This window comes from Macaca mulatta, chromosome 14 (genome assembly GCF_049350105.2).
Source record: "Macaca mulatta isolate MMU2019108-1 chromosome 14, T2T-MMU8v2.0, whole genome shotgun sequence".
Classification (NCBI taxonomy): Eukaryota; Metazoa; Chordata; class Mammalia; order Primates; family Cercopithecidae; genus Macaca; species Macaca mulatta.
In genome coordinates, this window is record NC_133419.1 from 17,443,399 (window position 1) to 17,465,066 (window position 21,668).

General features: G+C 46.1%; 1 protein-coding gene across 2 annotated transcripts in view; it reads right to left on the reverse strand.

The window, feature by feature from the left end:
- Window positions 1-21,668, reverse strand: part of PTPRJ (protein tyrosine phosphatase receptor type J) — a 191,775-nt gene that overhangs the window by 24,919 nt on the left and 145,188 nt on the right. For both annotated transcript variants that reach the window (XR_013403806.1, XM_028833425.2), the window contains exons 5-12: window positions 21,050-21,301; window positions 19,735-19,953; window positions 16,890-17,153; window positions 14,199-14,462; window positions 8,782-9,039; window positions 7,799-8,077; window positions 5,285-5,575; window positions 2,019-2,150 (exon numbers count right to left, since the gene is read on the reverse strand). Coding sequence is in view for 1 of the 2 variants with exons in the window: in XM_028833425.2 (XP_028689258.2) it covers window positions 2,019-2,150; window positions 5,285-5,575; window positions 7,799-8,077; window positions 8,782-9,039; window positions 14,199-14,462; window positions 16,890-17,153; window positions 19,735-19,953; window positions 21,050-21,301 (1,959 nt within the window). In the remaining variant the exon portion in view is untranslated. The remainder of the gene's footprint in view (window positions 1-2,018; window positions 2,151-5,284; window positions 5,576-7,798; window positions 8,078-8,781; window positions 9,040-14,198; window positions 14,463-16,889; window positions 17,154-19,734; window positions 19,954-21,049; window positions 21,302-21,668) is intronic.

The following is a 21,668-nucleotide window of genomic DNA, read 5'->3' on the forward strand; positions in this document are numbered from 1 at the left end:
CATCCCCATGAATCCCATCACATAAGCTTATTGTCTCCATTTTACAGACAAGAAAATGAAGGTACAAAAGGCTAACAGGACCAGGCACAAGGTCACATGGCCTAGGACGTAGAGGTGGGTTCCCAATCCAGGGCGTCGGGCTCAGAGCCCAAGGTTTCATCCAATCACAGACCAGCACTGGTCCGTCTGGCTGCCATGCAACATGGCCTTCCTCGATGGACTTGTTGACAAGCATCACAGCAGAATGACTAAGAGCTGGAAACAGACCCAAAATGAAAAGATAGAGAGAGATTTCCACCTCACTTTTTGAAATTTTGCCACAGGTTATTGCACTAGCAAATTTCTATCCTCCCAGATCCCCAACCCCCTGACAGTGTGTTTGGTCTCTATCCTCCTCGAGGAGATGAGGATAGCACCACAGTGGGAGAGAGTGGGCAGAGGAAACACTGCATTATTCATGCATAAAGCATCCCCCAGACCAGGCACAGAGGCTTATGCTTGTAGTCTAGTCCTAGCACTTTGGAAGGCCAAGGTGGGAGGATTACTTGAGTTCAGGAGTTCAAGACCAGCCTGGGCAACATGGTGAGAACTTGTCTCTAAAAGAAAGAAAGAGGAGACGGCAAGAGAGGCAGAAGGGGAGGAGGAGAGGTGGAGGGGGAAGAGGAGGAAGGAACCCTCACAACAAAACTTGGGGGGGGGGAGGAAACAGGAGAAAGGGGAGGAGGAGGGGGAGGAGGAGAGGGGAGGAGGGGAAGGAGAAGGAAGATGAGGAGGAGGACGAGGAGCAGGACGAGGAGGAGGAGGAGGGAACCCCTACAACAAAACTTGCGGGGAGGGGGAGAAGGAAACAGGAGAAGGGGGAGGCGGAGGGGGAGGAGGAAGGGGAAGGAGGGTAAGGAGAAGGAGGAGGAGGGGGGAGGAGGGGAAGGAGAAGGAGGATGAGGAGGAGGAGGAGGAGGAGGAGGAGGGAAGCCCCACAAAAAAACTTGGGCTTTTAAATCTAGGCCTGGGCCAGGCGCAGTGGCTCACACCTGTAATCCCAGCACTTTGGGAGGCCGAGGCAGGTGGATCACGAGGTCAGGAGATCGAGACCATCCTGGCTAACACAGTGAAACCCTGTCTCTATTTAAAAAAATACAAAAAAATTAGCCAGGCGTGGCAGCGGACGCCTATAGTCCCAGCTACTCAGGAGGCTGAGGCAGGAGAATGGCACGAACCTGGGAGGTGGAGCTTGCAGTGAGCCGAGATCGCGCCACTGCACTCCAGCCTGGGCGACAGAGCAAGACTCCGTCGCAAAAAAAAAAAAAAAAAAAAGAAAAAATCTAGGCCTTATGCAAGCACTCAAACACAGCTACCAAAGAGACTCTCGAATTATTCCTTTCCTACCACAAAAAAATGTAACAGAGCCCTTTAAGGAAAAGCAGCCTTTAATCCACCTCTTCTCTCAGCTAAGGAGATACTCTGCAAATTCCCACTAGCAAATGCAAATCTTTTTCTATTTTCTTTTAAAGGAAATTCATCCGCTGAGGATGGCATGTGTGTACGTGTGTGTTGTGAGTGAGAACAAGAGACAGAGTTGGTTAAAACTAGTATTCTACCACCTAAAAGGTCTTGTGATGTAAAAGAGAAGAAAAACCTAGATCACAGATCAGCAAGTTATGGGCCACAAACCAAATCCAGCCACCTGCCATGGTAAATAACATCTAGTGGGAATGGCCCCACTCATTCCTTCTGTATCTTCTGTGACTGCTTGCACACTACAATGGCAGGGTCGAATGCTTGCAACAGAGTCTATACCACCGGCGAAGCTTAAAATACTTGCATTCTGGCCCTTTCCAGAAAGCTTGTCAACCATCAGGCAAATACCTCACCCTCCTTCTCTGTCTGAGTACACAGCATGGGCTGCGGTGAGAAGACAGGAGTGTGTCTGCATCACTCATGTGCCTCCGTGGGCACAGAGAAAGCTCTGGTCACTGCATCACTCACATGCTGTTTAACCCACGGAGGCCTCTCCTTACCTTCCCCAGTGGTGAGAATGACAGCATAGGCTTTGATGGGTCCGTGGCTGGCTTCAAATCCACTGAACTTGACCTTTACTGAATTGTGACTGACAGATGTAATATTAGGGGATCCATCTGGAGGAGGGGGATCTAAAACAAAACAAAACACAATCACCCAATATTGAAAACCAAAGTAACACATTAGGTAGAGAACATGCTTCAGCGACCTCCTCAAGATCTTACTCTGGAAGCTACATGCTGGGCTCTGTAAAGCAGCAAATCCAGAAGCAAAAGGCATGGAAGGAAACTGGTGAGGAGCAGAGACAGCAGATCCTGGGAAACCTGCCCAGCTCACAATGACCCCTTCAGGGCATCCAGCCAAATCCCCAGGGCAGGCACCCAGCAGCCTTGTTTGGTTTTGCTATTGTTGTTTTGAACTGTGCATGCTTTTATTTTATTTTTTAACAGATTGATTGAAATATAATTAAAATACAACCAAGGAGATGAAAGACTTGTACAGTGAAAACCACAAAACATTGATAAAATAAAGAAGGCATAAATACATACAAAGACATCCCATGCTCATGGATTGGAAGACCTGATATTGTTGGAAGACTTGACACTACTCAAAACGATCTATAAATTCAATGCTACCCCATCAAAATCCCAATGGCAATTTTTACAGAATATTAAAAAAAAAAAAAATCCTAAAGTTCATATGGAACAATGAAAGACCAGGAACAGCCAAAGTAGTGTTGAAAAAGAATAAAGCCGGAAGTCTCCCACTTCCTGATTTCAAGATCTATTTATTCAAAGCTGCAGTAATTATAACAGTATATTACAGGCATAAAGACAGACATCAACCCACAGAACAGAATACTGAGCCCAGAATTAAACTCACATATACAGTCAACTTATCTTCAACAAGGGTGCCAAGAAGACACAATGGGGAAAAGACAGCCTCTTCAACAAATGGTGCTGGGAAAACTGAATATCCATGAGCAAAATAATAACACTAGACCCCTATCTTACACCAGACACAAAAATAAACTCCGAATAGGTTCAAGACTTAAACATCAGACCTAAAGCTGTACACTGTTAAATTTGTTTAAAACAAAACACACACACACACACACACACACACACACACACACACATCGGGGAAGAGCTTCTTGACACAGTATTTACAACAGTTGCTTGGATACCACACAGAAAGCACAGCAACAAAAGCAAAAATAGACAAGCAAGATTAAATCAAACTGAAAAGGTTCTGCCCAGTAAAAGAAACCATCATTAGAGTAAGAAGTTAGTATCCTTGCATGGGGAAGCTAACCTGCCCTTGTCCTCTCCCCCAGTCCCTTCTGACTCGAGATGAGCCGGGTTCATTATCCTGAGACCTGGGGTGGAAGGAGAGTGAGAAAGAGACTGTGGTGGAACTCTAAGGTGTGGCCTTGGGAGCTGCACGCTGACACCACATGGACTTGGCCTGGCCCCAGGATCAGCCGGTTGGCTGAGAGCAAAGACGGAGCAGATGTCCAAGAAGAAGAATCAAAGATGAGGTGGGAGAGAACATACTTTCTACTGAGACCTGGCCATGGCACTGCCCCGTGTTCTTCATAAACAGTCCCCACATTTTTCCCAGAGTTGGTCTAAAATACCACCTAGAGAAACCCAACAGATCCTCTTCCCAGAAACCAGAAAAGCCCCCACAGGACCCTCCATGGATAACCTCCACGATTCTGCACCCTCCCTTTCCAAGCCAGGGTGTGGAGCCACTCTCTGAACTAACACAAAGAAAGAACATGCTGAATTAAAAATGATCCACTCCACACACTCTCTCTTTACCTAAATTCATCTCACATATACAGTTTGGATTTTTTTATATTTTTTAAAAATAAATGAGATGGGATCTTGCTATGTTGCCCAGGCTGGTTTCAAATTCCTGGGCTCAAGCAATCCTTCCACCTCAGCCTCCCAAAGTGCTGGGATTACAGGCATAAGCCACCACACCCAGCCTGTTCTCATTATTATATATATTCAAGATTCAAGGAGACGGAAATCTGAACTCCAAAACAACCACAACATAATTGTCTAAACCTGCGGCTGATACAGCAGCCCCTAGCCACACGCGGCTGCCAAGCCCCTGAGAGGTGACCAGTTTGCATTCAGATGTGCTACAAGCATACAATACAGACGAGATATCAAAGACTTAGTACAAAAGAAAATGTAAAATAATTCATTAATATAGAAATTACATGTTGAAATACTTTTAATATACTAACTTAAATGTTATTAATATTAATTTCAGCTATTCCTTTTTACCTTTTTTTCAATGTGGCTTCTGGAAAACTTTAAATTATACCTGAGGCTCACATTGCCCATCTAGTGGATGGTCCTGTTCTAAACTACAAGCTTCAGCAACCTCGCAAGTACCTGGCAGCAGTGCCTGCTGGGAGGTGCCGTTCCCATGTCTAATGGTCAACTGCTAGCACAGGCTCCTGCATTTCCCGTCAGCTCTATGCCCTGTAGCTGGCCAGAGAAGGTCCATCCCCAGGTCCTTGCTCTAAAACTGGCAGCAGCATGCTAGCTCACCCACCACCAGACCTGGAAATCCTCTCCTTCTCAATGCTCTTCTCAGTCCAGTGCTCCAGGGGCCCTGTTGTCCATACTTCCCATAGAGTCCCTCACCACAGCACACAGGAAGCCACCAACAGATGTGGGCTAACGGACGACCTGGCACAGTGGCTCAGGTGGGTGATCCCAACACTTTGGGAGGCTAAGGCAGGTGGATCACTTGAGGTCAGGAGTTCGAGACCAGCCCCGCCAATATGGTGCAACCCTATCTCTAATAAAAATACAAAAATCAGCCAGGCGTGGTGACGTGTGTCTGTAGTCCCAGCTACTCGGGAGACTGAGGCACCAAAATCGTGTGAACCCAGGAAGCAGAGCTTGCAGTGAGCTGAGATCGCGTCACTGCCCTCCAGCCTGGGCGACAAGAGCAAGACTCCATCTCGAAAAAATATAAAAGAAAACGTGGCAATGAGTTACGCTGTAAAGAAAAGGAGTTTTTAGAATGTAAAAAAGGAGCCCCTCTTACTCTGCTTTTTTTTCTTTCTATAGAATTTCTATAGAATGAGAAACAAGTCTATGCCAGTAAAAGCAAATATTTCAGGGGAAATAAAAACACAAGAACAGGTTTCTAGTCCACACGTGCAGACCCACTGGGTCAGCCACTCCAGGAGTGATCACCGTGCCGTCTGACCAGCCCCTGCCTTGGAGCCCACCTGTGATGCCAGTGGTGCAGGTGCTCTGCGTGGGGGCTGCCATCTTTCCACAGGACACGGTGGTGATGCTGATGTTGTACGAGGTAGAAAAATTCAAATACGTGACTTCCGTTCTATACTCAGTGCCATTCTCAGAGGAGCAGCTCTCCAGGTGGGTTGCATTGTCCCAGGCTCCACTGCTGACCTCCAGCTCGAAGCCTGCATTGGCACCAGGAGGGCAGGCCCATTTGAGAACCAGGGCTGGCTCTTTGGGGACCACTTCACAGTCGAAGGAGGCCACGGACGCGGGATCTGCAAAACAAGCACAGCACAACATGAGATTCCAGGACTTTTGCCTTTGCAAACACAGAAATAAGGAGTAGCAGAATCCTGGTGATGAGGAGGTGGGTGGGTGATGTGGTGGAAGAGGCAGGGGCTGACCCTGAATTGGGCAACACCAAACTGTGTGACCTTGGGTCAGTTACCAACTGCTCTGAGCCTCAGCTGCAGGACCCTTTGAAGAGTAAATTGAACAATGATGTCCGGCACCAAGAAAGATGCCTGGAAGAGACCAGGGCTCCATGAGAGGCAGCTACATCGTCCTGTGAGAGGTAGTGACCTCCTTGCTTGCACCATCTCATCTTGAGGACCCACCTCCTTTTTTTTTTTTTTTTTTTTTTTTTTTGAGATGGAGTCTCGCTCTGTTGCCCAGGCTGGAGTGAAATGGCATGATCTCAGCTCACCTCAACCTCTGCCTCCCGGGTTCAAATGACTCCCCTGTCTCAGCCTCCCAAGTCGCTGGGACTACAGGTGCATGCCACCACACCCAGCTGATTTTTGTATTTTTAGTAGACACAGGGTTTCACCATGTTAGCCAGGATGTTCTCAATCTTTTGACCTCATGGTCCACCCACCTTGGCCTCCCAAAGTGCTGGGATTATAGGCGTGAGCCACCAGGCCCAGCCAAGGCCCTCTTGATGGTCCTTCTGAGACAGGTAAGGCCCATACTGTCCCATCTGCAGATAAATCCACAGAGGCTCGGAAAGGTTAAGTAATTGGCTGATGATGACATGGCAGGTGGTGAAGCCAAAACTAGATCCCAGGTTTTCTAAGAGTAAGTTCAAGACACTCTCTATTCACATAACATACTGCATCATCAATGACAAATGGTATCAGCTTCCTCATCTTCAAAATAGAGTGTTATTTGTCTCTGAGGGCCAACAGATTTTTACTGAGGACTAACATCAAACTAATCTAAATGGAAAACTCCATATTAAAACTGGAAGACAGTATTATCATTAATTGAACATCACAGAATTTTAGAGCAGGAGAAGCTCTACCAAGGCACCTAGTGCAACTCCCACATTCACCACCCAAGGCCTGGAAAGGTAATCTGAACACTGCACCTACTTTCACAGTTCCTGTTCCACCCATACTCAGTCATAAATGCTCGGATACACTTTTTCTCTGGCTATAGGCTACAAATAACTATAGCTAAGACAAATATCAGCAATGAAAGGCACCCAAATATCAAAGATGGGTGTCTGGACCAGGTGGGATGGAACAGAGGTGACCCAAAGCTGCAGGGATTTCTGTGGCCACCCCACTGACCACTGAAAGGCCAGAGGCCATCACGGGTGGAGCTCCTACATTACCAGGCAGGCTGATCCCATGAGACCCCCACTTCCAAATCAGCCTGAACATATGAATGGCCTGGGCTAAAAAGGGAAGAGGTAGGAGCAAGGTGAGCATAAAATGAGTAGTGCACAGGTGCTGAGTGATAAAGGTGCTACAGTCAGCACTGTGAACAGAAGTGCCCACCACTGTCTGCAAAGCCTTCCCTGGACTGCCCTGAAAGCATCCTCAGTTACACACAGGGCTCTTCTCTTTATCACACATTTTGAGTTGTGAGATAGGTGAGGATCCAGAAGGACACAAAGGCTGGGCATCATGTCAACAATAACCCTTCCATCTTCTCCAGCGCAAAAGACAAACCAATGCCAGACATCATCCACGTCCTGGCCCAGCCCCACCCAAGCCTCACCCCCCTCCTACACCCTCCTGTTCCTGTGGGTCCACTCCTCCCACCCTTGCCTCCCGCTCTTCCTCCAGCCTCCAGGACACGGTGGTGATGCTGCACAGGCCCCTGTGCACAAGCCTCTGCCTGTAATGCTCTCGTGCCCTGATATCCAAATAGCTGTATCCTTCCCTTTATTCAGATCTTTGCTCAAAAGTCACCTTCTCACTGAGGCCTTTCCTGAGCATCCTAGATAAACATTCCACTTCCTCCTTCCAAAATAAAAGTCCCAAGAAGGCAAGGACTTGACTGGCATATGGTATATGCTCAATAAATATTTACTGAATGCAGAAATGATGAGGGCATCGAGACAGCACCAATAAGCTAACAGGATGCCTCAGAAAGCTCGATCACTGCACATCACACAAAACCAAACAAACTACAGACTGTGGAGGACTGACCTGCAAGGTCAGCACCACTCAGGGAGGAGTCCAGGAGGCAGCTGGGGCTACACTCACCTGTACAAAATGACTTCCAGCCAGGTTCCAGTGACTTGATTCTGTCCCCTACTTGTGTGAAGATCTCCACTGTGTATGATGAGCCAGGTATTAATTCAGTGACAGTAGCGTTAGTAATTCCAGTGCCCGTGACTACTTGTGTTGCGTTGCTGGAATTTCCAACCTTCTCAATAAGAAGGCAGTAGGAGTACGTGGGAGAAGCGTCATCAAAGTTCTGCCAACTCAAAGTTGCTGCTGTGGTGCTGGTACTTACATCAATGTTGGACACATTGCTGGGCCCTTGATTTTAAAAAAAGGCAATTCATGTAAAAGCACAGATTAACCAGAATTCCAGGACTATTTACCATATCCAAAAATAGGCTGGCTCATTTTAGAAAGAATGAACAAAGCTAGTCTTTGCTGGCTCAAAGGACGGAAAACTTCCCCAAAACACATCCAGAAAATAATTATACAGATTAAATCTCAAAAGAAGTTTAATTTAGGCTTCTTTTAATACTTCGAGTTTATTTCAAATATATTTTTAAGATATAATTTCTAATCTGTTTTTCAAATCTAATAGATGAAGGAGAAAAATATACTAAAAACATATTACAAACATCTTTACCATGTATTCGATTCAAATATTTGCAAAACACCTCCCTCACTGTCGCAGGTAGAGCTCCTCATCTGGGCAGTATCTTCCAGTACCAACATGACAAGGGGACCCTTCTCTGCTCTGTATTCTCAAGGAATGACTAGAACAGTTTCAGTCTCCACTCCCAAGGAATCACTTCTTGCTTCTAATGACAATTCTAGGTTCACACAGCTTGAAGAACAGTGCCCCATGGGGACAGCAGAACCGCTGCTGAGACCAACGTTTTCAACTTCAGCAGTTTCAGGGTCAACCTGGATCCCAGAAGCACACTGGCCATCATTTAACCAGTGCCTCCTCCAAGAGACGGTTAGAGAGGCTGTTCCTTAGAAGGGCATCCTAAGAGACTTACGTGTGTACTGTGTAGTGGAGCTGGGGTCTCCCGGGATGTGGTCCACTTCCGGAGAGATGGTAATGTTATATAAGGTGCCCGGGATCAGGCCCTGGAGAGTGACCACGTTGTCAGATGTGTTTGTGTGGTTAGAGCCATGCTTGGACTCTATGACTAAATGGTAGACATACTCGGAAGCATTGCCTGGGCTCTTCCACTCCAGCCGCATCTCTGTGGTGGTGACGTAGACCACGTGGATGTCAAACACTGCACTGGGAGCTGCTCAGAAGAAAGGAAGAAGGAAACCCATTACTGACTATCATGAGGCCCAGCTTCCTCTCCAAGTGCTGTCGAGAGAACCTGCTCTTCTGCCATCACACTTTCAAATGAGTTCATAAAAGGCACACTCCAAAATCGAGCTGAGAAATGCACACACTCGGTGCTCTCAAGAATTTTAGCTCTTCTACGACGCAGATGAACTTCCCAGTTTATCTTACCAGTTCTCTAGTTTTTTGTTCTTGTCATAAAAATGAGCCCTTAGGCTGGGTGCAGTGGCTTCTGCCTGTAATCCCAACATTTTGGGAGGCTGAGATGGGTGGATTACTTGAGGTCAGGGGTTCGAGACCAGCTTGGCCAACATGCTGAAAACCCATCTCTACTGAAAATACAAATATTAGCTGGGTGTGGTGGCGCACACCTATAATCCCAGCTACTCGGGAGGCTGGGGCACGAGAACCACTTGAACCCAGAAGGTAGAGGTTGCAGTGATCCGAGATCACAGTACTGCTGCACTCCAGCCTGGGCGACAGAATGAGACTCTGTCGCAAAAAAAAAAAAAAAAAGAAGGCGGCCAGGCACCGCAGCTCATGCCTGTAATCCCGGCACTTTGGGAGGCCAAGGCGGGCGGATCACATGAAGTTAGGAGTCTGAGACCATCCTGACCAACATGGAGAAACCTCATCTCTACTAAAAAAAAGTACAAAATTAGCCGGCTGTGGTGGCGTATGCCTGTAGTCCCAGCCACTGAGGCAGGAGAATGAATCGCTTGAACCGGAAGGCGGAGGTTGCATTGAGCTGAGATCGCGCCATCGCACTCCAGCCTGGACAACAACAGCGTAACTGTGTCTCAAAAAAAAAAAAAAAAAAGCCCTTCAAGGGGTCATCTGAAGTGGAAATCACATTCAGTTTCTTGATATGGGTGACGGTAACGAGGTGTGTTCAGTTTGTAAAAGTTCATGAAGCTATGCGCTGAGGATACGTCCCTTTTCGGTATGTATATTACATCTCAATAGAGAGGTTTTTTTGTTTTGTTTTGTTTTGTTTTTTTAAATCACTCATTTAGAAGGAAACATCTCCCCATGACACGGCCTGACATACTGAAGAGGAGAACTGAAATGGAGAGCTGACCTTTACTACGTTGCAGCATTTGAGGACGGATGAGGAAGGGAAGAAAACGGGCACACCCTGCACCCTCAGGGCAGAGTCAGAAGCGGAGTCCCCCACAGGAGCCCATCCGCCAATCATCTCCCGGCTGCACACTCAGCCACTTGCACCAGGGATGCCCGGAAGTCGAGGCCCGGAAATAACCACGGAGGCAGGGCCTGTTTTCCAGGGCAGCTTTCAACCCCGTCTCTCTTTACCTGGCAACAAACATCGCCTCCTGGGAGAGGAAATGGGCAGGTAGGGGACAAAAAAGGGAAATGCTTTCACTGCAAACACCTTGTCCTAAAAAATAAAAGTGCCATGTTTACGTACAATCTACTCCAAAATTAATTTTTTTTTTTAAATCTTAAGTGTGTTCTCCTTAAAGAGAAGCCACTGGGAGAAGCCTTTGTTTCCTACTGGCAGATTCCTGGTGTCAAAGGAATTCCACAGACAAAAGACCATGAAAGGCAGCCTTTGCCTATAAACATAAAAAACTAGAAACAACCTAAATATTCAATAACATGGGGAGGGCTGTGGGCACTGTGATCTGGCTGCATGATGAAATATTCTGCAGCCACTAAAAACATGAAGACCATGATAACTACAGGGGAAAGTTGTGGTATAGACTGAGTAAAAAAAAAAAAAAAAATTCAAATACAAAATAAAAGTACTTGTATAATAATTACAGTAATACAAGCAAAATGTGGACATAAAGAGAAAAGGAATTTGGTTGGGTTAGAAAAGTAGAGATATTTGTTTCTTTTCCTTTTTATTGTGGTAAGACATACATACCATAATATTCATCATCTTAACCATCGGTCAGTGTACAATTCGGTGTCATCAACATTCACAATGTTGTGTAACCATCACCACTACCTGTACCCAAAACACTGTTATCATCCCCAGCATAAACTGTAGCCATGAAATAATAATGCCCACTCCCTCCTCTGCACAGCCCCTGGTAACCTCTATTCTAATTTCTGTAGAATATTAAGTTGCCTAATCTAGGTACTCAGGTAAGTGGAATCATCCAGTATTTGTCCTTCTGTGTCTGACTGATTTCACTTAGCATAATGTCCTCAAGATCCATCCATGTTGTACCATAAATCAGAATTTCTTTCTTTTTTAGGCTGAATGATACTCTGTTGTATGGAGGAACCACATTTTGTCTGTCCATTCATTTGCTGATGGGATCTTCGGTCCCCCTTTGGCTACCATGAACAATGCTACTACTATAAACACTGATGTACAAATAACTGTCCAAGGCCCTGTTTTCAATTCTTTTGGAGACATACACAGGACTGGAATTACTGGATCATATGGTATTCATTTCCTTTTTTCAAAATTGCTTTTAATGCTGTTAAGCTGACTTTTTCCAATAACAATAAAGGTTGTTTAATAATAGAAAGGTAACTCCCAAAGAGTTTAGATCTTATAGCAAGCCTTCTTGACTTTCATTCAATGGGACCACTGAATGAAATGGGTCCTTTGAGACAATGGAATTCCAGGCGGGTGTTAAAATTACCATGTGAAAATTACCCTGCAGAAATACTGATATTAAGAGGAAAGAACATTCATAATAAACTATAGTAAAAGAGATGCCTTCTCCTCACTAATACTAAACTTTACTGCTGTACCACATCAAAGTGTCAATCTACATGGTGGATAAGCACTTGGTCTTTAGACACCACACACAAGTCAGTTTGCCACCTCATCACTCTGGGCCAGTTACTTAAGTTCGCAGAGCCCCCATTTCTTACTCTAGGACAGAAATGATAATAATACCTGCTCCATGAAGTTGTGTTAAAAATGTAAAATATAGTATGAGAGCACTCAGCACTTTGCAGACCCCCAACATATTATATTATTGTTACAGTAAGTTCTGAGCAATAGCAAGTAGCACGATATCACACATCCCCATCAGTGGTGATCCTCTTACCATTATCCACATCCTTAAAAGACAGAAGAAACATGTTGATGTTAAGACTTCATGTCAACAGTCTAAAATGCAGACTTGCAAAGGGAATACTGCATTTCATCTGAGGGATGCATTTTAGTAGACCCCTTATTTCGGAAGCAGATCCTCTGAATGACTATTGGTGCTTAACCTAACCAGCACAGTTGAAGAAGCTTCTTCAAGGAGAATCTCAAAAGCCTAACTCATTTCATGTGTGTTTCAAGGAATCTGTCCCATTTCTTTATTCTACCCTCTGTATAAAAGATTTCAACTATCTTGAATCAAAGATCTAGGAAGACTGTATGTTTTTCAACCTTTCAAAAAAAATAATTTCAAATTTTTAAAACAACAATAAAAAGCATTACTCACTAGGATTTTCCAGAAGTTTCTCCTGTAGGCTAGAAACAATTTAATAATTTATTTAAACTGTTTCTATAAATTTTTTTTTGAGACAGGGTCTCCCAGGCTGGTGCTGGTCTGCAACCGCTGGGTCAAGCAAATCCTCCTGCCACAGCCTCTCAAGTAGCTGGGACTATGGGTGCAGGCCACCATAGCTGACTATAAAATGATTTTATCAATTTCAATTAGCCTTCTAGAACGACAAACTATCATATCACAGTGTTGTGTATGAAAGACTGTCAAGAGTCCACCTGCCCAACACAGCACAGTAGTTAATTTCTAACACATCTTGACCAGAGGTTCTTAAACTTTTTGCTCTCAGGACTTCTTTACCTTCTTAAAGGTTATTAAGGCTCTCAGAGAATTTGTATTTACATAGGTTATATTTATTAAGATTTACTATATCGGGGATTTAAAATGAAATTTTTTAAATGTAAGAATCTACAGCATATATTCCATTAGCCCTCAGAGAGACAAGGTCATCCTATGTCAGATCAAAGTTGGAAAACTCCAAAAGAGAATGAGAATGAAAAAGTCAAATAACGTTTTAGTATTGTTACGATAATACTACCTTGGAGACACCTTGAAAGAACCTAGGGATCCCTAGAGAGCCCTGGACCACAATTTGAAAACCACTGATCTAGCCCAGAGGTCAATAAACATTCTCTGTAATGGCCAGAAAATAAATATCTCAGGCTTCACAAGCCACACATTCTCTGTTGCCACTACTCAATTCTAGCACCAAAGTAGCCATAGACAGTACATAAGCAAATGAACATGGCTGTGATCCAATAAAACTTTATTTACAAAAACAGACAGTGAGCCAAATTTGGCGTAGGGGCCATTCTTATCTGCCAACTCTGTTTCAGATGATGGAATTCCAGGCAGGTGTTCAAATCATCTTGTAGAAATATTATTGTATTAAGAGGAAAGAATATTCATAATTAATTGGCAAGTTGGGGAAAAGGCAGATTACAAAACCACATGTACAGATGGCCTCAATGTTTGTCAAAGAAATACATATATATTTGTGGGCTGGGCACGGTGGCGCACATCTGTAATCCCAGCGTTTTGGGAGGCTGAGGTGGGTGGATCACTTGAGATCAGGAGATCAAGACCAGCCTGGCCAATATGGCAAAACCCCGTCTCTACTAAAAGTATAAAAATTAGCCAGGCGTGGTGGCGCACACCTGTAATTCCAGCTACTCAGGAGGGTGAGGCACAAGAATAGCTTTGCTTGAACCCAGGAGGTGGAGGTTGCAGTGAGCCGAGATCACGCCACTGCACTCCAGCCTGGGTGACAGGGTAAGACTGTCTCAAAAAAAAAAAAAAAAAAAAAAAATATATATATATATGTGTGTGTGTGTGTGTATTATATATATGTATTAAATATGTATGTATTAAATATATGTAAGTATACATGTTTAAAAATTATAAAATGTCATACATCAAAAGTGATTATCTCTGATGGTTTCCATGTAAGTTTTTTCTACTTGCCTGTATTTCATAAAATAAGCATTACTGTTATTATGAAAATTGTTAAAGGTTTTTCTTAGATAATTAAAAGAAAAACAGTATTTGGAAACATTATATTTATTAATTATGCTGATTTCCTTTAAGAAACATGACGGTTTAACAGAAAAGCCTATTTGCTTACCAGTTCTATTGCAAACTGTCCGAGACGCCCCTTCGGTCCCATTTGGTCCTTCTGGAACTATTTGAAAGCAATACTTGGTTCCAGGGAACAAGTCACCAATGATAATACTTTGGTTGGTGGTTATTTCTACCCAAGCAACCTCCTGCACACAGGATATGCATATGATACAAATCTGAAAGGATTCTGCATCATGGCTACTCCATGCTAAGCCGATCTCCGTCGTGCTGACCACTGTCACTCGGAAGTCGGAAACTGGACCAGGGGCTATGCAAAGAAAGTAAACAACTAGATTAAAAAATATATTTCTCCAGGAGACAGGGATGTCCCACTTCAGAAAATATTTACACTGAGATGAAATGTACACTTAGGACACCTGATCCCTCTCTTTGTCTTCTTTGTATCATCATCTACAACACGAGCCCCTCAGAAACAGCTGTTTCTGGCCATGGAGAGAGCACTTGACCATGAGAGTGCAGAAGCTCCGTGCTCACACTGCACACAATCATTCACAGGAAATGAAAGGAGGCGTGAGCTCCTGTGGTCCAGGGCTCAGGCTCTGGAGGAGAACCTTGGCCACACGGGTTGCTTTATCTTGAATGCATTACTAGCCTCCCAGAGCCTCTGTTCAGGGACGGACAGCAGAGACCACTCTTGACCCCCAAAATCCATTTCCCTGTTTTCCCTTCATCATACCCACCCAGATTTTTAGCGCTGTGTGTGCACAGCTGTTCAAACAAAGACCACATTTCCCAGCTTCCCATGCAGCTAGATGTTGCATGTGACTAAGTTTTGGTCAACAGAGTGAGAGCAGAGGTACTGGGTGACTTCTAGGAAGTGTCCTTTAAGGGTGGAGCACAACCTTCTGTCCTTCCTCCTTCTTATAGCTGGAGTGTGGATGCGATGACTGGAGCTCACGCTGCCTGGCTCTAGAACCAACACTACAGCGGTGGCTGCAGCTTCCTGATCCCAGGATCACAGCTCAGAACATACACCCCTGGATCTAGCAACTATAGCAGGGACTTCCTGATTCCTCCCTGTGCTGTCTGTGACCAAGGTGGTGACTCTCCAGGGGGTCATTTCTGCAGCCTTGTCCAGGAGTCATTTCTTGGGGCCAGGCCTAACGCCTGCTCCCCAGCTGTTATGAGCTGACTTGTGCTCCCTCACTCCCAAATGTATATGTTTATGTCCTAACCCTCAAGACCTCAGAATGTGGCTGTCTTTGGAGACAAGAGTCTTTAAAGAGGTAATTAAGTTAATGTAAGGTCATGAAGGTAGGCCCTAATCCAGCAAGACTGGTGTCCTTACAAAGGGAGATGAGGACACGGGCACACGCAGACTAAGGACAACCACGTGAAGGAGAAGACAGTCATCTATAAGCCAAGAGGGAGGCCTCAGAAGAAACCACACCTGCCGCTGCCTTAATCTTTAACCTTCAGCCTCCAGAACTATGAGAAAGTCTATTTCTGTTGTTTAAGCCACACAGCCTTTGGTACTTGTTCTGGTAACCCTAGCGAACTAATACACCAGCTCTTCTAATGATTCTGTGACGCCTCAATTGCCAGGATAAATCCCTTTTGGTTAAAAGAGCTCACAGTTTCTGTTTCATGCAATTGAGTCCTGCATAACCTCTACCGCCCCCGTCCTGCCTAGTACTGGGCTTCTGTTACGGGAGGGAGAAATAAACCCCTGTCTTGTTTAAGCCATGGATACTTGGGGTTTGTTGTCGTTGTTTTTAGTGGTGCTATTCGTGGCTGAACCTAATCCTAACTAATAAATAGTAAAAGAGTAAAGTAAAAGGTAAAGAAATGCAAGCATATTTCATTTTCCCAAAGAGCCAGTCCAAAATACATCTGTAAGAATGCTAAGGTGTGCTTCCTGGGAAGGAATGGACGTTCTTGTAGGATAAGCCCTGGGTCCAGAGCCACACACTCCTGGGTTCAAGTCCAGCTCTGCCACTCACTAGCTCTGCGGCCGTGGGCAAACTGTTCCGCCATGAGGGTATCGCTCCCTCATCTGTAAAAGGGGACCCCAATACCTACCTTGGAGGCCACTGCAGTGTCTATAAAATCTCCTGGCACAGTGCAAAATGCAGTGCTGGTGTCACTACTATTGTTTAATCGTATATAATCAATATTATACCACCATACCACTAGTGCACCATTACTGTTTTATTTTACATTATTGGACCTTCTTTGGAACCAAAAGCTTTTTATTTGCTGCATAAAATCTTATTTTAAAGGGACATTTAAACAAACAAGATGAGATGCAGCTGTGCCAGTGATTCATTATAATATCAGCACCCAAGACACAAGGGGACATGAATATCCACGTCATTTTTGTCTCCATGTATTAATTCACTCTAGGTTTCCTCCACACTGGAAAGGGAGTTACAAGCGCAGGCTCCAGGTGAGAAATACCAGAGGCTTCATCTCACCTCTGCCACTTTCCAGCTGTGACACCTGTCTAGCACCTCTCTCAGCCTTGGCTTCCTATCTATAAAATAAGGCTACTGCCAACCACGTCACAGGGCTGTTGTGAGCATACAATGTGCCAGTGCAAGGAAAGCATGTCACACGAAGCTCGGCGTGTGGTCAGCTGACAGTCACCATTATTATATCACACATCCTGTGTTTGGGCCTACCATGTAGCACGACAGCAGGAAAGGGTGGCGAGAGCCAGGCATGAACTCACGGGTGTACACTTGGAGGAAGGCCGGTGTGCCCTCAGTGTCACCTAGGAAAGGACACACTGTGATGCGGTAGAAGGTGCTTGAGCGGAGTCCCGAGATGACAGCGCGAGCCTCGCTGACGGTGAGATTGAGAGAATCTGTCTCCCCCGCCACATGTATCTTGTAGGTATAGTTAGATGACGACTCATTATCACTGACTTTCCAGGTCAGGGTCAGGCTTGTGGCACTGATATTCACAACGGTGACGTCAAAAACCTGAATAGCATCTGTGAGAACACAAGAGGAGTTCAAAATAACCAGAACGGCCAAGGCAGAGGGAGGGAGAGGTCATCAGGGCATGCTGTCGAGCCCAGGAAACTCTCCTCTGCACCATCAGCCACGGCTAGGAAAGCATGAGGGTCCCAGCCAAAGTCAGGCATCATCAGGCGGTGAAGAAACAACCTGGCCAATGGCACCTACAGGGTTACTCTTTGTCCCTTTTTGTAAGTTGACTTTAGAGATTTGACCTAAATGATGACTTGGACTCTATGCATGTCTTACCCTAGGGCCAGGGGCACCCAGAAAAGTTGTCAAACACAAATGATGCAAAAGCGAACACTGCGATCTACGGGATCGCCTGAGATCACAGAAGTCAGGACGAGGCAGGCCTGGGTTCTAGGGCTCACTCTGCTGTGACACCCAGTTGGGCCGCAGGAAAACCACTGGAGCTCAGCTTCCTCATCTATAAAACTGGGAGAGCAATCCTAACCTCAAGAAAAGACAACCCAAGTGCCAGTTATTCGCCACCTGCCCACCCCACCCTCCCGACGTGTCTGCTGTCCTTCCCTCACCTGCTCTGTGCCCAGGAGGTTGACCCTGCACAAGGCGTCACAGGGGGGTCTTGCCACGTGGGCTGTGACCAGGTTCCACCATGAGCCAATGGGCAGGCACCTGAAGGGCCACAGGAGAAAGGAGTCGGTGCCTTCCTCCATCGCCTCCTGCTCTGGGCCTCCTGTTCTGACACAGCTGTGTCCTCCACTGCTCCAGCTCTCACTGGGCTCCAGAAACACCCTGTCCTCCTCTAGCCCTTCAGCCCTTGAGGTGGCTTTCTGCTGTGGACGAGTCTTGGGTGCCTCAACAATGTCCTCTGATGGTTTCCTTAACCCTGCCCCACCTAACTAGTCACTTGAAAAGTGCAGCGTGCTCTGAGGTGGGTGGAAATGTGTATTTGTTTGTGTGTGTGTGTGTGTGTGTGTGTGTGTGTGTGTGTGTGTGTGTGTATGTGTTGCAACAGACTGAATGTTTCTGCCCCCATAAAATTCCTGTGTTGAAATCCTAACCCCTGATATGATGGTTTTTGGAGGTGGGGCTTTGGGGAGGCAATTAGGTCATGGATTACCTCCCTCCCAAATGTTATTAGTGCCCTTATCAAAGAGGCTGGAGAGAAACCCCTCCCTCACCCCTTCAACCACATGAAGACCCAGGGAGCCTGCAACCCGGAAGAGGAAGACGGTGTTCACCCAGAGCCCAGGTATGCTGCAGCACCCCAGTCTCAGACTTCCAGCCTCCAGAACCCTGAGAAATAAATGTTCATTGTTTACGCCATCTAGTGCATGGCCATTTGTTACAGCAGCCCAAACTGAATCAGATTTATTTATACACACACACTCGCCCCTTAGAGAGAGGGAAAGGCTACCATAATGATTATTTACCAAGCATGAAGACAGTTCAACGCAAACCAGGATGTGTGTGAATTCACACCACCAAGAGCCTGAGATGTAATCACTACTACTTTGCTTTTGCTCAAACTGCTTTAAAAAACAGGGACCCCAGGCCCACACGAATTCATGAGTCATTTGAGCAAATCAGGCAAAGGGCCCTTCTCCTGGCTGGGCCCAGCCCTGGATGCATGGCTTGATGCAGGGCACACAGGCCAGATTTCAGCCCCTTTCACCCTCTCACACAAGCTTACCGTGTGCAGGACACCCCACCACTGCCAACCGCACCCATGTAGGAGCCCCTTCCTCCTCCTCCAACTAACCCACCCTCTGGAATCCAAGCCCTCCTCACCCGAGAGCCTCCCGCCTGCCACTCCTGCCAGGTCACTGCAGACCCAATGAAGTCAGGTGGGCTCTCCTACAGCCGCATCCTCCCCACCCACCCCGACGTTAGCAAAACAAGTACAAGGGGAAGGAAGGACACAAATGGACCCTCCTTCAATGTGGATACCACGAAAAGCTGTCATTCCTTACAGACATGGCTTCTCACCGATGTCTTGCCAAAACTTCTAGCCCTGTACAAGTAACACAGCCTGGCCAGTAACTACCTCTAGGTATTCCCAAACGTGTTCCCCTCCCGCTCTTTTCACCAAAGCCTCCAAATATTGGTGAACTTACAGAGTGAAAGTGCTGATACATTACAGCGAGGAAGCAGCAATGTGCATTTCAACAAGCATTTCAACAGAAAGACTGGTACGAATGACGAGGGCAGGCGACAAAACGAAACTCACTTTCTTAACTCAAAGTAGGGGAAAAATAAGCAATGATGATCTATTTTTAAGAGGAAAGTATGACGCCAGTTTGTGTCATCGGCCACCACGCAGAGCTGTAAAAGACGGCGCGAGGCAGTGCCCGGTGCTCACACACGGGCTGCTCCGTGTATCTGATTTCACTTAATGACAGATGTGCACTGCCCATGGAGTTAAGAAGAAACTGAGCAGATCTGCTCTGTCCAAAATCTCCTCCAGAAAGCTCCCTCTGACATCAAAACTAGTTGTTATGCAAGAAATCACTCAGAATCGGAATCACAGGAGACAGAACACTGCGCTAAGAAACTCTGGCTGCCACCATTTTACAAAGCTCAACCTACTTGTCCTGAACTCTATGGTCTGGGGCTGTCCTTCTGTGCCATTCGCTGCCTGGGAATAAACGGTGGCATTGTATCGGGTGCCAGGCTTTAACTCGACAAGCAGGACTTCCGTGTCTCGGGACTGCTGGCTGGAGGATGAGTCCGCAGGTCCCAGGAGGGACTCGTTGTACACAGGGGCGGTGGGGCTGCCTGCCCGGCTTCTCTCTGTGTTGCTGGCATCTGTTTCAAGCACAGGAGACAAAAAGACATCAACCACAAGAGGGACACATCCCCCATCTTCCTTTGGAGCCCCCCGCCCCATCAGATGGCCATCAGACAGTGGCCACAGTTGGTGCTCCATCAATATCTGCTCCCTTCCTCCTCCAGAGAGAGAAGCAGCCCCATAAAAAGGCCTGATAGCTCTATCTTCATTTGTACTGTTATTCCAGTAGCACCACAGATATCTGGCGCTTCTCCTTCAAACTCTGCTTATTTCAGGTCATTCTCCCTTCTTTGGGACGTTTTCTTCTCCTGTCCCAGCATGGATTTCCAGGGATAGCTCTGTGAAGCAGACTTTGCTAATCAGACCCCACTCAAGACACGTTTCCCTGGACCAGACCTTGGCTGGTGGGGCAGCTGCAGGGTGTGAAACGGGAGCAGCTGGGCTCCTTGAGTGTGCAGAGGGAGCTGCTCTGAGAATGAAGCTGATAAACAGAAAGAAGCAGGAGGGAGGGATGAGAATTGCCTCATCTCTTTCTCTAAGGCTTCCCGCTAGCAGGAAAATCCACACGAGACAATAAATTGTTCCTTCTGTCTGAGCTATCCAAAGTCTGGTTTCTGTCACTTGCAAGCAAGGATCCTGACATCCGCTCTGCGGCTCTGTTTTCCTAAGTGTACAATGCAGGTTAAGTTCCTGTCCTCCTCGTGGAGTTAGCCTGGGGATCCTCTACAAATGCTCTGAAATCTGCAAATAACAACGCCAACGTCAGCCAGCAGACGTGATAAGTTCCTCTGAAGGCCCAACTTGGGTTGACACAGCTGTTATTTGCTCAACTGAAAGAGAGAAAGCTAAAGGGGCCTCTACTTTCCCGGGTACCAGACTCTAAACAGTTTCAATCCCTATTGCTGTTCTCAGCCCCAATGTGTTCCCCTGTAAAATCAGAACACGTTTCCTTCCTTCCTCATGCAGGTGGGGGATCAAACTAAAATGTGGAGGAAAAGCCCTCTATAAATTCTAAATCTCCATACACATGGAAGAGCAATTTATTTTTTAAAACATTAAGATACTGAAAGTGAGAACCAGTAAGGGAGATGGGAGGTACCCTTTGTAACTCACCCAAGACCCCTTCTGTGCCCAGGGGGTCTCCCTCTGTCTTATTTGATTGTAGAAGATATGGGTTGATGCTGTATTGAACCCCTGGCTTCAGGCCTGAGATATTGACTGCGAAGTCTTGAGTCGACTCCTCATAGCTTCCAATGCCTTCAAGAAGCACCCGGCAGGAGGCAGTGCCATCGCCATTGCTCCAGGAGAGAGTAGCCTGCCTCACACCCGTGAGGGCAACACGGAGACCAGAAACTGGAATCGGCTCTATTTTAAAAACACAATATGCATTAATGGAATAAGAGATATGCAGTCACCTTCATTAAGAATGACTGGGGTTCAGTGCTGGGAGCAGGTTTTCAAAGAAAAGAAAAAAAGAAAGAATGAGGTCACTGAGGTCCTGATGTGACTCACTAAAAATACTTCCTTTCTATCACAGTCCAATGCATTTCCATCATTTCACAGCAGGGCTGGGGGAGAAAATAATAACGCGGAAAAGAAGCAAAAAACCTTAAAACTGAAATTGTTTAGGATCCACACTGGTCTCCAAGATTAACCCCAATAGTGACTGGACACTCTTCTAAATTGTCCCTTTTAAACGGTAGCATTTAATTACATGTGTTTTAGCTATCAG